Source organism: Pan troglodytes, chromosome 17, assembly GCF_028858775.2.
Source record: "Pan troglodytes isolate AG18354 chromosome 17, NHGRI_mPanTro3-v2.0_pri, whole genome shotgun sequence".
Lineage (NCBI taxonomy): Eukaryota > Metazoa > Chordata > Mammalia > Primates > Hominidae > Pan > Pan troglodytes.
Window position 1 is genome coordinate 20,970,474 of NC_072415.2, and position 15,255 is coordinate 20,985,728.

Below are 15,255 nucleotides of genomic sequence, written 5' to 3' on the forward strand. Positions count from 1 at the left end.
TTTAAGGCAGCGCTCACCCAGAAGTCAGTCAAGTGAGACTGGCCTGCCTCCTTTGCCTAAAAACATTTTTCCAGCAGGAAATACCCTTTTTAGTCAGTCCATATATGTAAAATTCAACCATTCAGAACAATGACTTCCTTTTAAATAGCGGGACCTTTATTCTCCAAACCACCCAGTCTTAAAAGGAATCCCACTAAGCTAAGAAGAGCTATCAAAAAAAAAAAAAAAAAAGAACCACTGTAACAGTTTTTAAAAACTGTTATCATTCATTCATATTTTGATGTGAACTACTGATAACAAAGTTATCTTGAAAGGCTGAGTTGAGTTCAGCTGCAAAGAGAATCAATTGTGGAGGAGGGGAACAGCTAGCTTTTCCCCCAACATTTTATTATGAAAAATTTGACACAGAAGTTGAGATAATTATATAAACACTCATACACTCATCACTCACATTCTACGATGAACATTTTGCTGTATTTACTTTGCAGCATGTCTATCTGCCCTGTCCAGACATCCACTTAATTTTTGATGCACATCAAACTAAGCTGAAGACACCAATATAGTCACTCCTGAACATCTCAGTATGCATATCAACTTTAGTATTTGTTTTCTGTTAAGAGAATAAAATTTTTAATATGGGATAAGCAGTAGTATATCACACAGAGCATTTCAGAAAACACTTCTAAAATGTAACTTAAGAATAAACAGACAATGCACATGAACATTAATTTATGAACTCTGTGACCCCCATTTAGGCTAGTTACTCAGAGGTGTGTTTAGGAGACAATTCTCCATGGGCCTCTAGCATTTCTGCACATCTTGCAAGAAGTAGTCCTGGGGGTTTTTACCCAGGCTATCTTTTCAAGAATGTATTAAATAGTGAACTGTCTTAGAAGACAACACCTCCCTTCTGAGGAGAGGGGCAGGTTTGTTCACTGACCAATATAATCAAGATAAGGTCTTCTACTGGAACAAAGGTCAGGTAGGTTTCTGTGCAGCCCACTATGAAAGATTCCGGTTCTCTAAGCTCAGGGTTTCTAGTTATGATGCAAACTCACTATGTGAGTAGCATCTACCCGAACACCTCTGTCACCTCCATGGAACTTGAGGAGGGCAAGGAAAACAACACAAATATAAAGCCCATTCCACTTGCAGTGCCATGAACAATGATGTCCACTGTCTAACTCAGGAAATCTCATGTCTTCTACCAACATCTACAAAACTGCAGCAGGCTAAATTTTCAGTCCCTTCACAGTTCTTGACAAGGTCTTTGTAAATTCTTAGCTATGCAGTGCAGACTAATGAGGAAGGCTGGGTGCTCTGTTCAAATACACAAACAATGTAGCCACAGCAACGCAGGTGATGACTACCTTCAATGTTTCTAACAGGTTTTAGCTAATTAAGTTGTATCACTGATTAAACTGTTTCCCAGTTACACAAGGGTTATGCTGCTATCTGTGGCATCATGTTAAGGTAATCATATATACAAAACATATATTAATACTATATAGTACACAGAATATCTACTAACGGAACAGCTAGCATTTACTGGGCACTCATGTATCAATAACTTTGTATGAACTATGTTATTTAACCCTCACAAGTCCATGAAGTAGATACTTTCATTACATTTTAATATACCAAGTTTACAAATGATTCAACTTAGAAGGTAAACAGTAGTCCAAGGTCATATAACTCAAAGCAATGAAAGTGGGAAGTCAAACCAGGTCTGACTCTAGGGCCTGAACGCTCATAAATTTTGTACGTATAACCAAACGGTATTTATTTTCTAATTCATAAGTATTCCAGGTAGACTTCTGCCACAATAAAGCATGAAAGTGCAGTCAAATTAGCAATATATGAAAAAGATTTTTAAATTGATATTGTATTTCTCTTGGTCACACAGGTCAACACTGAACACTTCCTGAAGTAAGTATCAAGCACTCAAAAAATATTTTACATTTTACATCCAAGAAAGCCCTAAAACATTCTTATTACAAATTTTTTAAATGATGTCACTTGAATTTACCCTTACTATATTTTTTTTTCAAACACATTGAAATATCAGACTTGATGTAAGCTCCATGAATAGGTCTTTGTTTCGTTAGCTGCTGTATCCCCAGCAACTAACACAATGCCTGGTGTAGTAGGTACTGAAGAAATATTTCTGTATAAATATTTTTGTACAAATAGAGTACTACTTTCTGGGAAAAAAAATGAGTCTTAGTTCTATTTTTAAAAACTTAGTCATTGAAGCACTAAAACATATCTCTTCATAAGATTTCACTAACATCATAAAAGTATGGATCCTGAGATTAATGGAAAAGCAAGACTGCACTATTTTATTTAAGCCTCTAAGGGCTTTAATTACTGAAATTGCCTCACTGTCCATATTATACAATCATATTATACAATTATACAAACATATTATACAATCATATTATACAATCAGTTTATCCATACTATACAATCAACAGTTTCAGAATGTATCATGAAAACTCTCCAAAATCCACTTAATATAGTCATGTAATCATTTTTTATAAACCAGTATTCCCATTCTGGGAGACTAAAATTACAGTATGAAAAAGTTACCAACCGGAAGGGACCATGTCTTTTACTTCTTTTACACCATTTTCATACAGTGTAGTATTTATTGTTCTGGTCGTATAAATACTCATCCATCACCTTTACATAAACAGGTACCTAAATAAAAAATGAAAACACTTCTTTCCATTCTTTTGGCAGCCTTCTGGGGCAAGGGAGATGCTCATTTCTGTTACTGATGTTATACTATGACTTTAAAAAAAAAAAGCATAATGTAGTATGTTCAATCTGAGGCTTAACAGCTAAAACCATTACCTAGCTGATGGACCTTGGGTAAATCACTTCCCCTCTCTATCCCAGTCTAACCTGCTTCATTTTAGAATTTGTAGGCAAAATGATCTCTAAGGCTTCTCTCATGTCATGTGACATTGTGATTAACTTTACTTACCACCTTAAAGAACGTCTTCTACCCTGTGGTAAAGATGGGAGATAATTCAATCTTAAACCCATCACAGCTTTATTGACATTTCATGTTTAAAAACTACCTTAAACGTTTTAGGAGTGCTTTTTAAGGTATTCTGATGTATACACTGCTCAGTCTGACCTAAACAATCCTGGTGACATAATCTTGAAAACAAGGCAGAGAAAATAAACAATAGTCTTAACACAGAAGTGGAACACTTTGATTTGCAACATTTCATACCAATTTTATGTCCCTCCACTCTAAACTTCCAAAGAACAATAAGATGTACACATACGTAAATTATTTGTAAAAGAACAATGTTAGTGTTCAAGAATGAACGTGAAATTAGTGCATGCTACTTACTAATAATTTAACATCTTGATTAAAATAGAAACGAGCGGTCCACATCTAAAGTTTAAGTTTTTGGATTCTAGACAGGTAGGATGTAAAGAAATAGAAAAGAAGGTACATTTTCAGAGAACCTGAAACAAACTTTTTTTATTATTATTTAGATCTAAAGTTTTTGCTAGGGGAAAATATAACATGAAAAAATGATCACAATAATCTTAACTAAAAACATACAAAATATAAATATATAATTATACACAGCATAGCTATAAAAAGTTTATCAAAATGTTAACAGAGGTTATTTTGTGAGATTGAGTAATTTTTATTGGCTTTATAATATCTCCCATCCAAGTACTAACCAGACCCTGCTAGCTTCCGAGATCAGACGAGATTGGGCGCGTTCAGGGTGGTATGGCCATAGACGGCTTTATAATATCTATACTTTTTCCATTTTCTAATTTAGCACTGATTTTATATAACAAGGGACTTTTAAACATGTACCCATAGTAGCTTAATTTGCTTATAAATCCTCTTACTTGTAAAATCCTGGAAGAAAAAACTGAAAAAATTCAGAACCACAGATTTTTTGGGGATCTGTTGTTAGTGAGGTTTTTCTCAGTGGGAACAGTACTCAGAAAACAAGACCAAGAGATTCTGGCCTTGCAGGCTTTAAAAAGTAAAATTTTTTCACAGGAAAAACTAAACAGGAAACACACTGTATGATTTAAAGGCACCCTATGTCTTTAAAGCATGACAGTTACTCCATGTCGTATTATTCAAGAATTAAAATTATATACATATTCATATACACTTCACACATATACACACATACATGAAACATACAGCTACAAAACAAAAGAGCTGTCAAAACATAGGCCCATGAGAAATTTGTCAAGTTATACTATAAACATACGTTTAAAAGTCCTCTCATAGCAACAATTCTTTTTTAATTAACATCCCTACTTTTTAATGGTAATTCAATCTAATCATTTCCTTAAAAAGCTAAAAGATACGTAACTAAACTTCTCAATCCTTTAAATCTGAATTTTCAGAACAGTATCAAACATTAGTGATAACTAGTTATAAAGAACATCCAAACACCAGAGAAAAGCAGCTAAGCATGCTATGGTATATTAATGACGCATAAGTCAGCAAAAATGATGTGGAGGTTTCTTTTATAAGCATTGAAGACACTAGTTTAGACTTTTTATAAAGTGAAATATGTGTTACAGAATAACAATTACAAAGTGAAATATGTATAACAGATTACAGAATTTATTTTTTATAAAGTGAAATGTTAAAGAATAATGTGTTACAAATATGTCTTCAGAAAATATCAAATTCAATCTCATTTAAGCAAAGAATATTTTATTATTAAAAAAACCCATACTGAAGAGTTCATCATAAAGATGTAAGCAATTCAATGGCACAGGAAATGAAGTATAACTGGCATCACAGGAAGAGGCTGTATTCAAGAGAAACTAATTCCTGGGATCAAAAGACCTCTCTGCCTACGTTTCTCTGCCTTTTTTCTCTCAATTAGTTGCTTCTGCTTGCCACTGGTCCAAATTAGCCACTGTTTTGTCTCCCAGTCCATATGACCTTGAAGGTCTGAAACCTATAACCATCTATTTATAGTTGTGTTTCAAGGTGAGGCATCAAAATTTTGACTGGTCAGTCACCAGCATATACATTGGCTGGCCTTGAATCTAGATTATAAACAGCCTCTTCCTATGAGGCCAGGTATACCTGATTTCCTATGCCATTGAGATTGCTCGTTAATAAACTCTTAAGTGTGATTTTGTTCTTTGTAATAGACTAAATATTAGAGGATATCAAAGAATTACTGTTAATGTTATTACGTGTTAACAGTATCATGATTATGCAAAGAAAATGTCCTTTTTTGGTTATAAATGCAAACTCAAGTATCTAGGGATGAAATGTTATGCTATCATTCAGGATTTGTTTTAAAAATACTGAGGCAGGCCAGGTATGGTAGCTCATGCCTGTAATTCCAGCACTTTGGGAGGCTGAGGCAGGAGGATCGCTTGAGGCCAGGAGTTCAAGATCTGCCTGGGCAAAATAGCAAGACTGTCTCTACAAAAAATAAAACATATAATAATTAGCTGGGCACAGTGGCATGCACCTGTAGTCCTAGTTACTCAGAAGGATCGCTTGGGCCCTGGAGTTCAAGGCTGCAGTGAGCTATAACAGCACCACTGCACTTCAGTCTGGTGTCAGAGTGAGACCGCTGCAAAAAAATACAAACATGGAGGCAAACAAAAATATATAAATAAACACGTATGATTATAGTAAAATGTCAATTATTAAATTTATATTTAAATTTAATTTACTAAATTAACGCATACTGAGGTTCATATTATAAGGTGCTCATGTTTGAAAGTTTTCAAACGTTTAAAACTTACTAATTTAAAACTAATTTGAGTCACATTTCAGTTATAAAATGAATTAAACCAGTAAACAAGCATTTGCAAGTTAACAGTCCTCCCGCACATTTAATTTTTTTCCAAAACTAACTTTATGATCAAAAGAGAGCAAGATCCATCCTGTATCAACTTCCACCTCTGAAAGGCAAATAAGATTTCACTAAATGGTCAGTAAAGGTAAGATAAAAAGAAACTATGTTGAGATGATGCATATGTCAATTTGCTTCACTATAGTAACCATTTTACTACCTATATGTATCCCATAACATCATGTTATATGTATACCTCAAATTACACAATAAAATCTTTTTAAAGGATTAAAAGTATAGTTTTCCCTATTCTTTATATGCATTTTTCTGCTTCACAGAAAAATAGCATTTTCTTTTTGTACTCAATTGTCATATATTCACACAAACTTTTAAAGACAGAACACCCAAGAAATCACCTAGTCCTAACCTCTCACTTTACAAATGAAAAAAACACAAACATCAAACAACCTATCTTTAGGGTTAGTCAGCTCTTTACAAAATAGCCTACCACCCCTTTTCTGGAAGTACAAAATTTTGAAAGCACTATTACCTGCAAAAGCAGGTGAAAACTCCAACTGAGTCAAGATCCAAGACCAAAAAATAAAAATTACTGGAGAAATCATCTGAGTCTTAGTAATTCAATCAACACTTACTGGGCAATCATTTTATGATGCCAGAACTTGTTACTACAAACATTAACAGGTATATACTCAGAGTTCATAGTATAGTTTGGGAGGGGAGAATATGTAAGCCTAACTACTATCTAATGTGAAAGTACTGTTATTACAGGTAAGCACAAGCTTCAACAGTGGCATGAAGGCTCTGACCAACTTGGACTGGTAGAGCATCAACGACTTCTCAAGAGGAAGTGATTCTTGAAATAAGAGGCTGCCTGACAGACGTGAGGGAGGACAATATTCTGAGCAGAGCCTGTGCAAAGCATTGCAGTGGCCTGGAGTGTTTGGGAAAATGGTTTCATATAGCCAAAGTTATGGACAGAAGAAAAAGAATAGACACTGAGGCTGGAGAGTTAGGCAGTGGATTTTGGATTTTTCAAGTACATAATAAGAAAACATATAGAGTTCTTCAACCAAGGGACTAACAGTAACAGCCTCCTTTTTCCAAAGCGTAGTTCCAGCAGCAGTGTGGAGGACAGGGTAAAGAGCTGACAATAAAGGAGGCTGGGCACAGTGGCTCACGCCTGTCATCCCAACACTTTGGGAGGCAGAGGCAGGTGGATCACTTGAGGTCAGGGAGAACAGCCTGGCCCACAGGGCAAAACCCCGTCTCTACTAAAAATACAAAAATTAGCCAGGCATGGTGGTGCACGCCTGTAATCCCAGCTACTTGGGAGGCTGAGGCAGGAGCATCGCTTGAACTCGGGAGGCAGAGGTTGCAGTGAGCCGAGATAGCGCCACTGCACACCACCATGGGTGACAAAGCGAGACTCCATCTCAAGAAAAAAATGAAAGAAAGAAAGAAAAGGAGATGTCTGCTGACTAGTAAATATAAAAGGACCTGAAGGAAATTATCCAAAGCCCAGACCTTTTCTTAAGTAACACACCCATTTAACCAAATCCACCTTCTTGTTAATATCCTGAAAGACCTAAACATATCTACCATACGTCCTCCTCCTACACCTCTCTCACACACCCCCAAATAAGATGCATTTCGTCCTCATCCAGACATCCACCATTTCTCAAACAAATAGCACCACCATTTCCCCAGTTATATAAGCAGAAATCTCAGACATTCATACCCTTTTCTCTCAGTGCACAGAGACCACCAAGTCTCACAGATTTAACCTAACTTTTCATCACCTCCAATACCATGACCTCAGTCCAAGGGGTCACCACTTGCCAGTACTGCTGCAGCTGCCTAATTCATCTTTCTCCCCTCTAGTATAATTTTACATTGCTACCAGAATTATTTTTAAATGCAAATGTGATGTTATTCGATTCCCTCCATCTTTACTGCTCCTCCCCTCACTTAAAAACCCTAGTGGCTCAGGATAAAAACAAAACTCCTAACTTGACCTACTAAACCAGCACTACATTCATCTTGACTATTTTCACCACTGCCACGCCGACCTCTTTCAGTATGGTAAATGTTTCACAGTCCCTCCTGCTACCGGATATTTGAACATGCATTTTCCTTTCTTCTTCACCAGGATAACTTTTACTCATTGTTGGAATCTTAGTTCAACTGTGACAGCCTGATCGAAGACCCTTATTTTACATTCTCGTAGCACTATATAGCTCTTCAGGGGTACACTTTATTCTTCTGATTATTTTATTAGTATCTATCCCTCTTGTTAGAACTGCCCCATGAAAACATCGCTTGTGTTTCACTCACAACTGTAGTTCCAATATTTATTCATCATACCTGACATGTAGCAGATACTCAAATCTAATCAAATTAGATCCATAATTGAATGAATTTTAAAAATAAATGAATTTGGAAGTAGAAACACATTGAAGTGGACAAAGGGATTATGTCAAAAATAGAAACACAGATTTTAATTATTAGATATGCATATTGTTTCTGGTGTGAGTAATCATGATGCCACTAAAAAATAAAAATAAAGCCAAGTGCAATGGCTCAGGCCTGTAATCCCAGCACTTTAGGAGGCCAAGGCAGGAGGATCACGCAAGGTCAGGAGTTCGAGATCAGCCTGGGCAACACAGTGGCACCCCCATATGTACGTAAAAAATTAGCTGGGCATGGTAGCATGCACCCATAGTCCTAGCTATTCAGGAGGATCACTTGAGCCCAGGAGGTCACGGCTGCAGTGAGCCAAGAACGTGCATGCCACTGCACTCCAGGTTGAGCAACTGAGCAAGACCCCATCTCAAAAATAAAAATAAAAAATATGGGAAGAAGAGTAGGCATGGGTAGTAAAAATTTTGAGATATTTTGAGTTTAGAATATCATATCTGTGCAATATTCAAATCTAAATAGTGAATAAGTTGTTTGAGTATGTGCTCTTGACTGACGGTAAAATGTGAATTAAAACAGACTTGGGGGTGTAGCAATACCTGCAGAGAGCAAGGAAGATAAAGAGAAAACCTCAAAACAATGAAATGAACAAAGAAAGTTCACAGAGTGAGATAAATGAAACCAAATCAGATTCTCAGAAACATGAGCATTTGAGGAAAATGCCACAAATAAGACAATAAATGGAGCAAATAAGAAAATCAGAAGACAATGCTGTTATAGAAGCCAGAAGAATTGAGGGTTTTTTTTAGAGAAACTGTCGGTACTGTCAAGAGCCAGGGGGAGGTCAAGTAAGATAAAAACTGGAAATGATTAAGTTAGCAATAAGTAGTGAGAGGATAAAAGTACCGTGGACTAAGGAGAGAATAAAAGGTGAGTAACTGGAAAAACAGTGAATATGGACTATTTTTCCAAAAAGTCTGAATGCAAAAGAAATGAAGGACAGGGAGTGACACATACTAGAAAGAGTTATGGTCAAAGAAGTACATGTCTGCTCATTTGTTTTTAAAATGAAAGACTCTGGTGTATTTATATGTTAAAACAATGCAGCCAGTGATTGAAAACCAGCGGGAAAACATCTCATGGAACATGGTCTGAGTCATAAGGAATTTTACCTTAGCCAGCAAAAATAGAGGAACAAAGAACCTTGGGTATGAGCAGGGTTTTTCTTTCTCAGGGAAGAAAGTATGGATGTGTACAGACTAACAGGTGTTACAAGAGGAAGGCACATCATGGAAGAGATCGTATGTCTTACTGAAAAAAAACAATCTGACTTTTATTCTGTGAGCAATTGAGAGTTACCTAAAAACTAAGGAATGGAGTAATATGATTAAAGATTACATTCATGTCTTTAGAGCCCCAGGCGTTTTGTATAGCCACTGGGAAACATGAAGAGCCGACTGGAAACACCTAAAAATGTGCTAAATATCCATCCAGAGGAGTATTCTCTAATTTCCCCCCCGCCCCGTGCTGCTTCTATGCAGATGCACTAGCTGATGTTAACACCACATGTCCCTCGATCCCTCAGAGAGCTTAATTTTCTTTGTTGATTTATTGTTATCGGCCACTCTCAACATAAGGATTTTGGTTTATTTTCGTCTCTCTCTGATCATTAAGAAGAATATATTTGAAATTTATTTTAGCATTTTATAAACTTTCTTCTTCAAACTTTTCTACAAAACTGCTAATAGGGGTCAGGTGCGGTGGCTCACGCCTCTAATCCCAGCACTTTGGGAGGCCAAGGCAGGCGGATCACCTGAGGTCAGAAGTTCGAGGCCAGCCTGGCAAAATCCGGTCTCTACAAAAAATTCAAAATTAGCTGGGCATGGTAGTGCATGCCTGTAGTTCCAGCTACTCTGGAGACTGAGGCAGGAGAATTGCTTGAACCCGGGAGGCAGAGACTGCAATGAGCCGAGATCGAGCCACTGCAACAGAGCAAGACTCCGTCTCAAAAAATAAAAAAATTTTAAAAAACTGCTAATAGGTAGAAAAATAAAATGTGTAATACATTATAAATGGAATTCTATCATGTAAAAAATTTTAAAGACAAAAAAAATCTTTCACATAAAATACCAAGTTTCAAATCTGAAATCTAGGTAAAATTACTTCCAAGGTTTAAACAGAATTTGAAGTAAAGCAGTGTCTACTTCTTTTTCTTTACTAACACAAGTGATCTACTTCAGAATTCATTACATCGTAAATACACTTTTATATGTTAACGATTGTATAAAACAAACTTTTTTTTAAATACTGAGGTATACAGAAAAATGTACTGAAATAGTTGGTATCTGCTTTTGCAAAATTGTGCAACATACTGTTAATTCATCTTCAAGATGCTTGTTAGGTGTATAAAAGAAAAACCATCCAATCTCAGAATGATTACCTGAGTCACTCCTGGAGAAACCATCTCAAACTCAGAATCAAAGTAACTAAAATAAACCTACTAGAAGATGACAAAGAATTTTGCAAAACTGTCTTTTAAAAGTCCTTCACTTAGAAAGTTTTGAATGACTTAGGGTAAGTCAGTTAAATGATTTTTTTCTATCATAAACTAAGCCCAAGTAGACTGTACATTCTAAATGAATCTCCTCAGTGTTGAACTGTGCATTTAAATACACAAAGGTTTCCATCAAAGCCAACAATTTACCTTTGACTAAAACGATAATATTAAGGAATCAAACACCAAATGTCACCTCCCAATCCTCCCCATTATCTCCATCTTTAAACTGAAACACACAACAAACTATTGGGCATTTAAGTACCAGGCATTCTCTCACAGCAGTGTGTTTACTCAATCACTCTCTTGGCCTAAACCTCCCCTGAAATGAAAAACAAGCCTTTTCCTTAAATGCTTCCTAAGGGAGGGATGGGGCACATAGAGAAAGGGCTTCTTTCCTCAGACACGGTTGTGTCTCTGTTATACCATCTACACACCTTTTCTGCTTCCCTGGCTAGTCTTATTTTTACTGGCAACACAAAAACAATGAGTTCTATAATCATAGCTGTAATTCTCCAACACCCCCAAAAAAGGAAATATATGAGTAAGTCACTGTGTAGGGCTTTTGCTTGTTTTTTAAACCTGCTTCTCCACTATTATTACTCCCTTACTATAGCAACATAACAACTTCCCTAAGGAGAAAACTTCAAACTCTGTGGACATTTCCTGGCCTAAAACTGGTTGTAAAGGCTTATAAATCCCTAATGGCAATTTACACATAGTTATCCAGTAGAGCAAATGTTCACTGTAAACACAGCCAATCAAAAGATAAAAACGAAATATTAAAAAAAACACACCATATAGATTTACATTAAATTATCTCAAGATAATGGCTGAGTCAGGACTCTTCATAATTCCTCAAAGGTTTTCCCCCAGCTACAACTACGTAAAAATCACACAACTTACATAAACTTGCAATAAAATACATTCACTGAACCTTAAAACCAAATCCTTACCCAACAAGTAGCTCACTTACACTTCTATTCAAAGAAATTTGTAAACGCACTAAAAAGCTTGCAATGTAGTTATGCAATATTAATCTCATAATTCCAGAATATATTTTAAATTCCTAAAACTGAAGTTTTTCCTATGGAAAACAATGTAGTTGGTTTTCTCTTGGACTCAGCCTTACACAACAATAAAGGATTTAATTTTTTCTTTTAGCACTAGAATTGCTATACACCTCACAAAAATTGTTCTCATTCAACAACTGAAATACAAGACATAGACTTCCAAAACGGGACTCACTTTACACTTAACTAAAGATAGGAAGGAACCTACTTTCTATTAGATGTCCACACTCTTTCAGTATTCCTTAAGAACAAAGAAAAAAAATAAAAATCTGTACATTTTAACTCTCTTTCCTAAAGTACACTACACATTGACAAGGAAACGGACCAAAAGCCCCTGGGATTCTTCCAGGATCACCAAGTCAGACTAAAAACTTATCACCGGCAGTACTACAAAAACCTACAAAGTTCCAGAGCTGGGTGACACCTTATCAGCCTTCTCAGGATCTGTCGGAAACCGCAAACGTAAAAGCAAAAAAGTCACACGCACTGAAGGTTTCTCAGCAGAGGAGCTCAACTAAAGGGCTAAATAAAAGCACGCGGGTGGCACACTGAAATGTCGTAGAAGGCAGGAAGCCCCGCTACTATGAACCTACAACTCTCCGTTTGCAGCTGACGCATCGCTCCTGCCCGCACGCACCTGGGTCCGTGCCAACAGCACCGGGCAGCCCTCGCCAGGCACCTCCAAGGACTCTCCACCTCCCCGGCGCGTCCTACACCTGACGGCCGAGTTCTAAACCTGGCGGAAAGGTGACAAGCGACGCCCTCCGCGGAACCCGAGGGCCGGCTGCACCGAGCTCTCCCCGGGCCGGGGCAGGGGCCGGGGGGGCGGCTCTCACTCCCAAGGGGTCCCGCGCCGCGCCCTAGCCTCCCCGCGCCGCTGACAGCCGGGAGCGGGCGACAGACGCAGCTTGCGCCACCTCCAGAGCCCACTCCCCGCCGCAGCCCAGAGCGCACGCCCTCGGGTGCCCAGCCGCCCACGCCCCGCCGAAGCACGCCGTCGGCCTCTGGGGCCAAGGACGCGGGCCCAGGCGGACCGCGGCGCGGGCGGGACCGGACGCCCAGGAGGCGCCCCCGCGGGACCGCAAGATGGCGGCGGCGGCGGCGCCAGGGCCGGGCTCCCCTCCGCCTCGCCCCGGCCGGCGCGCGCACCGCAGCGCGGGCGGGCGGGAGGGGATGAAGCGGGCCGGAGCAAGGGGCAGGCCGGCCGAGGTGGCGGCAAGAAAGCAGCCGGGAAAGGGAAGGCGCCGGGGCGTGGGGGAGGGGGCGCTCCCTTGGGCCAGGGACGCCGACGTGCCCTCCGCGCCCCCCGCCGCCAGCCAGCCGTCCGCGCGCCCCACCCCACCCGGGGGTGTCCCCGTTCTGCCTACCTTTGAATTTGAGGTCTGTGGGCGGATCGAGGACCAGGATCTGCTCGTGCTTCGCCATGGCCCCTGAGGCGGACGCCATCGGAGAGACAGCGCAGAGCGGGGGCGCGCCCGCGGCGGCGGTTTGCTGACTGGGGGCGGGGGACGACGGCGGCGACGGCTCGGCCGAGCTCTAGGACGAGGCCAGGCTCGCGGCTCCCGAGCCCTAACGCCTGCCGCTGTGTCACCGGTTCGGTGGGCCACCCGCTGGGTCAGCAGCTCCGGGCCCCACAACTGACTCAACCCCACACCAGCCGCCACGGCCACGCGCACTGCGATCCTCGGCGACCCACGTGACGGCCTCTGCGTGCCTACGTGCGCGCCCCCGGCCGGGAGCTCCTAGCGCTTGTCCCGCCCTCCAGGCCTGCCTAGCGCGGCGCGGGGCTGCTGCGCCTGCGCGCTCGCGGCTTGCCGCGGCCCGGAGCGCAGCCCAGCTGTCAAGGGAACGGGTGTGGAAGGAGGCGGGGCAAAGGTCCACGGGACCGACGCGATGCGCAGCGCAGGGCTGGAAGCGCAGTCCTCTGTCACCTTGAGCTCCGAGTACGGAACTAGAGAAACTGCTCTGGCAGCGCATCACACTCTTCCAAGTGGGAATGCCCAGTGGAAGGGACAAGTAGTAGTAGGGAAGCGCCCACTCACTACAACTCCCGGCATGCCCCCTGCGGGGCGGGGCCTTCGCCGAGGGCCTGGCCCTTTGCGGCCCTGCGCGGTGCTTGCTGGGAACTGTAGTAACGGCTGTTTGTGGGTGGAAAGGAGAGCTAGGTCTGTTGGAGGCGAATGGGGTGGGGTTCGCGGACGCTAATTTTGGCTCTCAGAGCGCGTCTAGTTTGCGCTAAAAAAGAAAAAACTTGAAGACTGAAACGAGGCCCCAATGTTAGAAATATATTAATAAAATCTGCCCTGTGGAGAACAGGCGTGGGGGGATGTGTCCGTTTGCTCTAATTCTATCCAATCCTCTGTTGGCAGGGCTGCATTCCCCGTGGTATCCAATTCAGCCTCTCCTGCTTCCTGAGTTCTCTGCAGTGATGCAAAATCAGATAAGGAAACGCACCTCGTCTAGGAAGCAAGGGGAAATATGACAAAGCACACAGAAACTAGAAATAAAAGTCAAAAATCTACACCATCGAACCCAAATAATCTTCTTCAGTTTTAATGATGGACCCAAACCAAAACAGTTCTCACGTTCACATGTTAGAAACTAACTCCATCTGCATCACTTACGATAGGCTGTAGTAAACTGAACCAAATAAGAAAAATCCCAGCAGCAAACTTGCTGACAAAACTTTAGCCGATTGCCAGGGTAGTCCGGTACAGGAACGTCAAATGAAACCAATGTGCTGTAAATAAACCTTTATTGTATTTTGTGATACGGTTTGAATTTAAATCCCTAGGTAGCGCCACGAAACAAAAGACATATTGATGCTACTGCCATGGAGCAGCACAGTTTGTCTAGAAAATAAACGAGACGAAACAGTAGTCTAGAAGTAGGCACCAAATCCAAGTTTTCATGTGCGATCCAGGTATCAGGGTCCATCCAGGAACAGCCTGCTGGAATTGCTAGCCTGGCATTCACAGAAGATTGTGCCACCCAGGAGGAATGTGTTTTCAGCCCTGAAATTCCTGGGAGTGAGAGGTGAAGCCAGCTGGATTTCTGGGTTGGGTGGGGACTTGGAGAACTTTTCTTACAAGAGGATTGTAAAATGCACCAATCAGCACTCTGTAGCTAGCTAGAGTTTTGTAAAATGCACCAATCAGTGCTCTGTAAAAATGCACCTATCAGCACTCTGTAGGTAGCTAGAGGTTTGTAAAATGGACCAATCAGCACTCTGTAAAATGGACCAATCAGCAGGGCATGGGCAGGGACAAATAAGCCAATAAAAACTGGCCACCCCAGCCTGCAGGGGCAGCCTGCTTGGGTCCTTTTCCACATTGTGGAAGCTTTGTTCTTTTGCTCT

General features: G+C 40.7%; 1 protein-coding gene and 1 long non-coding RNA gene across 3 annotated transcripts in view; one reads left to right on the top strand and one right to left on the bottom strand.

Moving 5' to 3' along the window:
* VAPA (VAMP associated protein A) overlaps nucleotides 1–13,963 on the bottom strand; it is a 41,071-nt gene extending 27,108 nt beyond the window's left edge. The window contains exon 1 of one of the 2 annotated variants that reach the window (XM_009433641.5): nucleotides 13,265–13,963. In XM_009433641.5, coding sequence (XP_009431916.3) covers nucleotides 13,265–13,343 — 79 coding nt within the window. In that variant the 5' untranslated portion in view covers nucleotides 13,344–13,963. 2 annotated transcript variants of the gene reach the window in all.
* On the top strand, nucleotides 13,716–14,667 carry LOC129137842 (uncharacterized). The gene is made up of 2 exons (XR_010152020.1): nucleotides 13,716–13,840; nucleotides 14,267–14,667. It is a non-coding gene; the product is annotated as an uncharacterized LOC129137842 (long non-coding RNA).
* Nucleotides 14,668–15,255: the final 588 nt, after the last annotated feature.